Source organism: Penaeus chinensis, chromosome 41, assembly GCF_019202785.1.
Source record: "Penaeus chinensis breed Huanghai No. 1 chromosome 41, ASM1920278v2, whole genome shotgun sequence".
In the NCBI taxonomy this organism is placed as follows: domain Eukaryota; kingdom Metazoa; phylum Arthropoda; class Malacostraca; order Decapoda; family Penaeidae; genus Penaeus; species Penaeus chinensis.
In genome coordinates, this window is record NC_061859.1 from 25,842,577 (window position 1) to 25,852,576 (window position 10,000).

At 43.3% G+C, this 10,000-nt stretch overlaps 1 protein-coding gene across 4 annotated transcripts in view; it reads left to right on the forward strand.

The window, feature by feature from the left end:
- Positions 1-2,012, forward strand: part of LOC125047529 (nucleolar transcription factor 1-like) — a 20,532-nt gene extending 18,520 nt beyond the window's left edge. For all 4 annotated transcript variants that reach the window (XM_047645799.1, XM_047645798.1, XM_047645797.1 and 1 more), the window contains 2 exons: positions 15-938; positions 1,205-2,012. In XM_047645799.1, the coding sequence (XP_047501755.1) occupies positions 15-938; positions 1,205-1,243 (963 nt within the window). In that variant the 3' untranslated portion in view covers positions 1,244-2,012. The remainder of the gene's footprint in view (positions 1-14; positions 939-1,204) is intronic.
- Positions 2,013-10,000: the final 7,988 nt, after the last annotated feature.

Consider the following 10,000-nt stretch of genomic DNA (forward strand, 5'->3'; position numbering starts at 1 on the left):
TGTCCTTCTTTCAGGAAACCACCAAGAAAGCAAAGAAAGAAAAAACCCCGAAAGTTAAAACTAGCATGAATAAATTTGAAAATGTGCAAGTCACTGCCATGAACGCTCCCAAATTCAGTGAATTACCCAAGAAGCCTCCTCGAACTGGATTTTTGTTGTTCAGTGCTAAATTTGAACACAAAATGAAGGGCAAATTTTCAGATGTGAAAGAGAGGAAAGAAAGCTGTAAGGATTACTGGAATAAATTACCTGAGGAACACAAACAGATTTACAGGAATCGGTCTAGGGAGTTGCAGGAAGAATATAAGAGCAATTTGTTGGAGTTTGTAGAAAATCTGGAAGAGGCTGAACGTGTCATGTACTTGGGACATTACCGCAAACAAGTCAGAGCCTACTTCTGTCGTGATATATTTGAGGAGAAATACCCTAATAAAGTATATCCAGTATATATTTCAAGCCCAAAGAAAAAAGTCAAAAGCACAGTAAATGGTGTGACAGTAAAAGACGAAGCAATAGATTCGGATGAAGATGAGCTGCCTGTTGCCAAGAATAAAACAAAAGGCAAGAAAGTAGAACAAGAAATCCAAAATGCTTTAAGCAGTTCGTCAGATGATTCTTCTGATCAAGAGGAAGAAGAAGAAAGTAATAATGAGATGAAAGAAACTTGGCATCAACCCCAGATGAAAAGACAAGAGGCTTCGGACTCAAGTGAATCCAGCTCAGATGAAGAAGTTGCCACTATGCAAAGAAAAACCATCAAATCTCCAAAACAGAGGCAACAGCAGAGTAACCATTCTGAGGTTCGTGCAAGTCCACCAAAGAGACAGACACCAGCTAAAGGAAACACCAGATCAAATTCGAGTGAAGACAGCAGCTCAGATGAAAGTGACATTATAAAACCAAGCTGGAGGACTCCTACACAGAAACCTTCAATTCAGGTTAGTGGACGTTCTTTTAAAATAACCAGTTGAATTTCATCTCTCTTCTTTCCTTTCTCGGCTCCTTATAATTTTTAGAATTAAAGTGTGTATGTTTGAAATTGCTTAGAAGTACCTGAGAAAATGGATGGCAATAGCAAAGATTTGCAGTCTAATGTTTCCTGCTCCCAGTTTGACCAGAATTAGCAATCTGTAACAGTGGGAATAATTACTAAAGCTACTAGAAGATAATAATCTTATTCTATTATCCTTATTTTTTCCTACAGAGAGATGAGAGTTCAGAAGATTTTGATTCGGATGATTAAAAAAGGGAAGAAACGTTGGTGCAGAAAGCATGGAGTCAGGTGTAGTACACAAGATGTGATAAGACAAGTTCATAAATGAGCATTTAGTTGTAAACTTTTTTTTCTTCCTTTTTCCCCTTTTATTAGATGAAGAAAAAATGCTAGAATGACAAATTAAATTACTCCTTAGTTGTAACACTTTTTTTCTCCAGTATATCCAAAGCTCTTTTATAAAATCATCATTACAGTTTTATAATGAAATCACTTTTGATACAAGTACTTCAGTTATGTTTGTGAATGTGGAGTTCTTTGTAATTTTTTTAATGATTTTTATAATTCATTATTATTATTATTGTTATCAATAGAAGTAAGAGTTGGTATTAGTTTCATAACTGAGCACATTTGTTCTTACATTTGTGTTTTGAATAATATTTTTTATTGTTTTGTTTATTTCAAACAGTATGCAAAAAATACAACATTAATATGTTACTGTCCTTGTCATATGATGAAGTTTAGTTTGTTTTTAAATATTAAGAAATAATTGATTTCCAGTTTTTTGATATCTGTTTGTTCATTTGTAAACATTAAAAATATTGATTTCCATTTTATATTTAGTTGTGAGTTTACCTCAATCCTTTTTATATACATTATTATTTAGTGTATATGTATTCAATGATTGAAAGCTTTAAAATCATTGAAATCCATTTTTGTCTACATTGTAAAAATGCCATTTTTTTGGACATTTGTAAGAGAAATTGTAAGTTTGTTAAGAAATAAAAAGTTTTTTCTTTTCTGTATTTAATTCAGTACTATGTCAACTGTAAAAACCTAGCAATTTAATGTGTATATAAGAAATGATAAAAAGCTAATGGGTACCTTGAAGAACAAAAATCCTTTTTTATTCCATGAATGCATTCTGTACCTGAACAAAAGAAAGAACTTCACTTAGGGAGAAAAAGAAAACACCAAGAAAAGAAAATCCACTTTTTTCATCCACAAGGGTTCTGGTGGCAATCTACCCGATGAGGGCATGGCCCATCCTGTCTTCCTTGGGACAGAATTAATTGATTTGTTCAAACCACGTTCTTGGTCGTTACTCAAGATTCATCCACTAAGGATTGTCTCCATGGACATACTGAGTGGGATCCTTCTTGGGAAATGAGCCAAGTGATTTGGAGGTCCTAGATTGTGCTAATAAGCAGGTTCTATGCTTCTTTCGCAGTGCAGAAATTGGTTGGACACTTGGTCTTGCCAACTGTTCCCATTATCTAGTGCAAGGACTAGCTGCAAAAGGCATCCAAACGATACCGAAGTTGCAGGATAGAATCCATTTTTGCAACTAAACAGCTTAGTTCTGCGCAGGCACTAGCATCTCTTGGACACTCTTGCAGAGAGAGATTGGGACTCCTGCTGCCAGGCCAATCTGTTAATTTCCTGGTCAAAGTCCAGAGTTATGAACCACACTCCCTATACATGTTAATTCAAGTACACATTTACAGTTGAGGACAAATAAAAGGCCAATAGTGTCCACACTTGGTAACTTGTTAAGTGAGGTTGCTAAGAACTACTGGCATTCAGTACATAATCTGACAAATATAATTCAGGATGAACACAACTGTGCTAAAGAGGAAAATGTGACTGTACGTTTCTCCCCATCATTATTCATGATGACAATAATATACATAATGAATATGCTAATATAACAATAAAAATGATACTGACGATCGTTCTGAGAAATTATTATAGAAGTAGTAATAGCAACAGTAATATTGACTAGTATTGACGATGATAATTACTAATGCTAATTAATACTGCTATGGTGCAGAGCCTCACGAAATCTACCATGGCCACAAATTTGTGTGAGGATCTAACGAGGCCAAATGCCCCCTGAAATGCTACCATATCGATAAACCTCGCAAAATCTTTAATGGCCAAAGAGCGAGATACTATTGAAAAGATGATGCAAAGCAACAACTGCAACTGCAACAACACAACAATAATGCTGACTATAAAAATAATGGTTAATGATTAATGGTTAAAAGCAAAATAAATGTGCTAGACATCTAAGGTCATGTAGCACTATAGTAAATGGTAGTGAAGGGTGGTTGAGTTAGTGATTAGTTGTCAAAGTTGGGCAAAGGAATTGCCGAGTAAATGGGTTAAGGTTGGGTAAGGTAATGTATAGGGGTTAGATCAAGTGAAGGATGTATATGCATTTGAGGAATGAAAACAGGTTGTCAAAGCAGAAAGTGTGAGAAGTTGTGGGAGGGATCACGAAAAATCGGTCCCATCTACAAAATTAAGAATTTGTAGAGATGGGGGTAGTCGAAGGACGGGGGCATGTGGAAGAGGGAGTAGTGTTGAGGGAGGTAGTGTTATGGGGAGGTGGACAATAAAGTTGTAAGGTAGTAATAAGGGAGGATGGGGTAGTTGATGAGGAAGGTTGTGGGGGTATAGTTGTTGAAGTTGAGCATGTTGGGAGTAGAAATGTCTCCTGGGGTGTTGATTAGGGTGGATACTGTACTAGTCGGCATTGAGGAGGGGGTATTAGTTGTAGTGTTCAGAGCCTGGGGTCAGGGAATCGGGCGAGTTTGAATTGGTGGAGCTATTTGATGAAGAGGCAAGCCTCATTGCCTCTAATAATGGTATGGTTAATGGTTATTCATTGTTGGCCATGATAAGCCTGGAGTATGTTGGGGAGAGAAACGGTCCACCCCTCAGGGTCGCTTGAGGGGTAAGGGCTAGACAACTAAAGCAGGGGAATACCGTGCCCATGGCTCCCTCAGGCCGTTCAGGACTGGCACAAAGTCAGCCTTTCATCCTTTCAGCACGGCTCTCACACCTTAGGAAGTGGATAGTAGAAGGGGTTGGTGAAGGGACAGAAAGGAAAAAGTAGGAGGGGGAAAAAAAGACCATGCAAAATTTGTTGAGTCGAGGGCTGAGTCCCAAGGTTGGGGAGTTCCCCAGCATTGGGTCCCAGTCTCCGCCTCCTAAGCCCCCCCACGACAACAACGGGCAAGGGATTGGGGGGGGGGGGGGTAATGGTAATAATACTGAATGGGGAACTATACGTTCACTTTTATTCTACTATTTTTGATTGTGTAACCTAAACATTTACATTCATGCATATAACGTGTAACGATTTTTTTCGAGACTCCTATATCTGGACGAGTTAAACATCAGCTATACTCTTTGATAACTTCGTTTGGACGAATCGTCGACGGCCCACATCTTAAACCGTAGATATTTGTTGCCTGATCCCCCAACCCCTTGCTCGTTGTTGTCCTCTGGGCTTAGGAGATTGCGGTGGCTCCCATAATGTATTTTATAGGGGCTGCCCTGCTTACGAGTTTGAATCTGAGGTAGCAGTTCTCAGATGCAAACTTAGCTTCGCTCTACGGGAGACCAGACAGGAAGCACGCCGACGAGGCTTTTCAATCACTCCCTACTCCAATACCATCCTTCACTCCACTCCTATCCCTTCTACTCAACTCAGGAAAGTCCCTACATCTTCCTCAGTACCACTTTCCTCTACTCCTCAACTTCTCACCTCCACTTCCCCAATCTCACAATCAAAAATCCCTTTTCCATTCTAAATCGAGATACTCCAATATCCAGAACCTCCCCCATATCTCCCTATTTCTCGCCTTACCTATCGCACAAGACAAGCCAAATGTTCCTCCCCACTTTCTCCTAAGGCATCCCTTCCCATATCTACATCCTCTACTCCTATGACGCCTATCTTTTCTTCACCTCCTCATAACAACAATTTTTTCCCAATCCCCCCCCCCCAAAAAAAAAAAAAAAAAAACTCCCTTGAGGAAATCAGAAACATCCTTAGCAAGACTCGAGAGGAAGTTCCTCTCTCTCATCCGTCCTCCGATTTCTCTGACCCCATTCCTCCTACATTCAAAGTGACCGCCAGCATCCATCCTCCTCCTCCTCATATTTCCTTACCCCTCTCCCCCCTTACTCCTCTCCTCCATCTACACCGAAAAACCCTAATTCCCTACTATCCCTACCACTTCCTCCCGGATACACACGTGAATCCCTTTTCTCAAAATGTATCTTGCCCTTCCCCTGATCCCACCTTCCCTGATAAATTTCCTGATACTGCTCCTTCACCTCCTTCCCCTGATTCCATTTCCCGATGAACCTCCCAATACTACACCTTCACCTTCTTCCTCTGATCCCCTGCCTCAACCCCCTGATTCTCCTCCCACTTCTCAGACATCCACCTCTATCCTTATCACCCGTTGACTAATCCGCAATGACTCTTCTACAGTGGAACATTCGGGGTTTTCATTCTCACAGATCTGACCTTCGTTACCTCATGTCTTCCTTCAACCCAACCATTATCTGTCTTCATTACCGATTCCAAATTGTTTTTTTTTAATCATCCCTTCGCTCTCTTTCTATCTTATCTATACTCATCCGTCAAAAACACGCTTTCTTTCTAACACTGACCTTATTACACGCACCTTTCTTCGCCGTTGGATCACAGTTGCTTCAGTTTACTTTTCTCCTCTTCCCATTGACTAAGGCTTTCGAAACTTCACTTTCTCAACTTCAGCCACCATCCCTTCTCAACTCGGATCGCTCCACCCACTTCGACATGCGCACTCAAACCTTTTTCATGCCTTGGCCTTTGCTCTCCTTCCCTTTATCTCAACTTTCACTGTTCAGTTCTGGACCATTTTCCCTATAGCCATCGCTTCCCTATTCTTCTCTCTCCTACTGCCTATGCCCCCCTCCCCAACCCTCCACACTGGTGCTTCCGATAAAGCAGACTGGCGTACTTTGACCTCCTCTATTCTCCCTTTTCCTCCACTACCATCTCTTCCAAATGAGACATGGTTTCTTATTTCACACTCACTATCCTGCTTGCTGCCTTCACAGCCATTCCCCGAACCTCCCGGCCATGCACATCTAAATGTTTAATGATGGGACAGTGAATGCTCTAAAGCTTCGATTGAAGCGTGCGACAGTTACCTCCTCTACACCCATTTCTACAGCATGGTGTAGAGTCCATAAACTATCAGGGAAACGTGCAACTCATCTTGCTCCAATCCTCCACATCCGCAACACTCTCATTTCTGAACCTTAACAAGTTGCCACTGAACTTGCTGCATATTTCAGCTAGGCCAGTAGTGGTTCTCACCTTTCTTCACAATTCCATTCCATGCAAACAGCCAGGGAACATACTCCCATCTCCTCACATTTATACAGATGGGTCCAAATCCCTCTCTAGCGCTGGTTTTTCTGTAATCTCTCCTTCCAATACCTTCAACTTTCCACTTCCACCTGAATACAGCGTGCTCATAATTTAATTGTATGCGGTCCTCTTCTCATTAGAACGCGTCTTCCTTCCCTCATTATCTCTTATACAATATCATATATATATACATATATATATATTGTATATATATATATATATATATATATATATATATATATATATATATATATATATATATATTGAAGCGTTGTGCGGATAATGTGGATAGAATGGATAAAAACTCCAAAAGACATAAATACAAAAAATATAACTGAACTATTATGGTTATTTCCTCTTCATAATAAGGTACACAACTATACACGAATTCATGGGCACAATCATCAACACTCACTACTTCTCCCGTGAGTCACTACTGTCACTAGCACTTGATCTTTCCGTAGGGAATAATGTAGTCACAATAACACACAACACTGTAATCATAAGCTTTCTGTTCGCTCCAGTCTTCTTGGTCTGCTCACTCTCGTCCCAAGAGCGTCTGCTGGATCCTCTGCTCTGCTTTTACCACCGATGGCAGGATCGTCAGTCAGCAGGACTCTAGCACTGCTCAAACAGGCACATCAGCAGTGAACATCCACTTCTACTTTTCTTTCCTCTTTCTCTAGGCTACAATAATTCTTCCTTTAGCACTTCTGGGTCACCCATCCCAACCCTTCCGCCAAAATACGAGTTCAAAGGCTCCGGCAAAAGCTGCCACGTGCTCAACCTCTCGTTTCTCCCCGTTTCTCCTCCCCGTTTTCTATCTTTGTCTCCCATAGCGTCTTTGTCAAACTCGGATTACACTATGCGAACGGTTCGTGCGTGTGGCACTGTCCCCTCCTTAGATGGAACAGTCTCCGTTCCTACCACAGGAGTCATCACAGTCTCATGAGGGTTAGGTTCCTCCACCTGTGCAGATACTTCCTTTCGCCATGTAACACTTCGCTTACTCATGGCTGTCTTATCAGGGTCTTGCACTTTCCCCCTGCTCCTGACCATCCACTTTCGTCGCTCCTTCCACCAGCCCAACAGTCATCCACCTCCTCTCAATCCTGATTTCCTCCCTTAGCCACTCTTCTCTTTCTGCTTTCATGTCCTGTAGTGTTTCTCGCCTTGTGTCTGCCAGCCATGACCGCTTTTGCAGAGCATACTTCTCTATCTCTCTCAGCGTTCCTCATCCTCAAATAAGGCTTGTATCTCCTGTAATAACTGTGCAACTTCCCCAGTACAAGCATCTCTCAGTCCCTCAACCAAACACTCCTCCATCTGGCCCCACCATCTGCGACAATTAGTACCTTTATAACTTGGCTCTGAACTACGTAACTCTTTTTTTTTTTTTTTTTTTAAACCTTGTGGAGGGTTTGCAAGCTCGAGGCTGTCTGGGTGACTCTTTGGTATGGGCACTTCTCATTTGGGTCCTCTCTTCCTTAATCATCATCATCATCATTTGGGAGTTAACGCCGGCAGGGGCGCATAGCCGCATCCACCGTTTCCACCTACGAGGGTCCCTCATGGCGAGCCGCCAGGCAGGGGCCCGACTCATCTCTAGTTCCTCACGACAGGTTTGATCGATCTGCCCAAGCCACAACCTTCTCGGTCGTCCCACAGGCCTCCTCCACCCAGGATTGTCACGGACAGAGACACCCTGATGGGCAGGATCATCCTGCGGGAATCGAGCCAAGTGGCCATATAGCCTGAGTTGGTGATCACGGATTGTGCAAGTAACAGGTTCTGTACCATTCTCACGGTGCAGCCGTTGGTTGGACACACGGTCCCGCCAATTGTACCCCATGATCCGGCGCAAGGATCTGTTACAAAAGGCATAGAGTCCAAGTTTCACTACCATATAGTAAAACTGGCAGTATTAGGGCCTTTAAAACACGTAACTTGGTCCTTCTGCACAGGTACCGGCATCTCCAAATACTCTCGTTGAGAGATTTCATGACCCCTGCTGCCAGGCCAATCCGTCTACTGACTTCCTGGTCTGACAGCCCAGAGTCGTGAACTGCACTACCGAGGTATATAAAGCTCTCTGCTATTTCAATGTTTTCACCGCAAGCATGTTCCGAATGCACAGGGACTCCTAGTTGGCCCCCAAAATCCTGGATCTTGGTCTTGGTCCAGGAGACCTTTAGCCCCAGGGGATTTGTTTCATTGCTAAATGCATCAAGAGCCAACACTAGGGTTTCCAGAGATTCAGAGAGAATGGCAACATCATCAGTAAAGTCAAGATCTGTAACCTTGATATTACCCAGAGTTGCTCCACAGTGACTTTGAACAGTAGCTCTACCCAGTATCCAATCCATGCAAGTGTTGAAAAGTGTTGGTGCAAGAACACAGCCTTGCTTCACGCCTGAACTAACAGGGAAGAAGCTCGACAGGCCCCCACCACACTTTACAGCACTTTCAATGCCTGTATACAGGTTTGCTATTAGTCCAACAATCCTTGTTGGAATTCCTCTTAGCCTCAGGATCTCCCAGAGTGAATCACGATGCACCGTGTCAAACGCCTTCTTGAGGTCGATGTAGGCTGCGAGCAGCCCACGTCCGAACTCGCGCTCTACAATGACTCGAAGCGCCAGGATGCAGTCTATTGTGGACTTACCAGGAGTGAATCCAGATTGCTCCGGCCTTTGGTGCCTCAACAGGTGGTCTCTGATACGTCTCAGTAGGATGTGTGCGAGTACCTAGCCTGGTACACTGAGTAGTTTAATGCCTCGGTGATTGCTGCAGTCCCAGCGATCCCCTTTCCCCTTCCAGAGAGGGATGACCACACCCCTCAGCAGGTCAGGGGGAAAGGTACCAGTCTGCCAGATGGCAGACAGGACTGCATGCAAGCCCCTTGCCATAGGTTCTCCACCAGCCTTTAACAATTCAGCTCGGATCCCACAAACACCTGCTGCTTTACCACTCTTCAGCTTGGAGATCGCCCCCCTGACTTCAGTCAGGGAGGATGGATCCTCGCTGATGGGTGGGTCTGGCAGAGGAATCTCAACATTACCTGCATCCAAGTTAACTGTTGGTGGATCAATCTTATACAACTGCTCAAAATACTCACCCCATTAGGATCAGAGATTATCTGGCTACTTGCTGAGCGGACTGCAATCGTCTGTGAGGAGGGCTTGGAGTTCAGCTTTCTCAGGGCTTGGTAGGCAGGACGAATGTCATTTACTAAGAAATGGCTTTCGACCTCCTCTGCAAGATTACTGATAAACTGTTCCTTATCCCTTCTCAACAGTGACCTAGTCCTGCGAACCAGTGAACGGTGCAAGTTGCGATCCCCTGACAATCGAGCCGCACGACAAGCATCTGAGGCTTCCAGTGTCTCCTGCGAGATGGAATTCTGTCTTGCACTTGGGCATTCACCGATGGATTTCTGAGCTGCATCAAGCGTTTTACACTTGAAGGTATCCCACATAAGAACAGGGTCTGTCAGGCCCTCGAGTGCTGTGAGACGACCAGAGATAGCCTCGGCAAACCCCCGGGCACACTCGTCCTCTCTC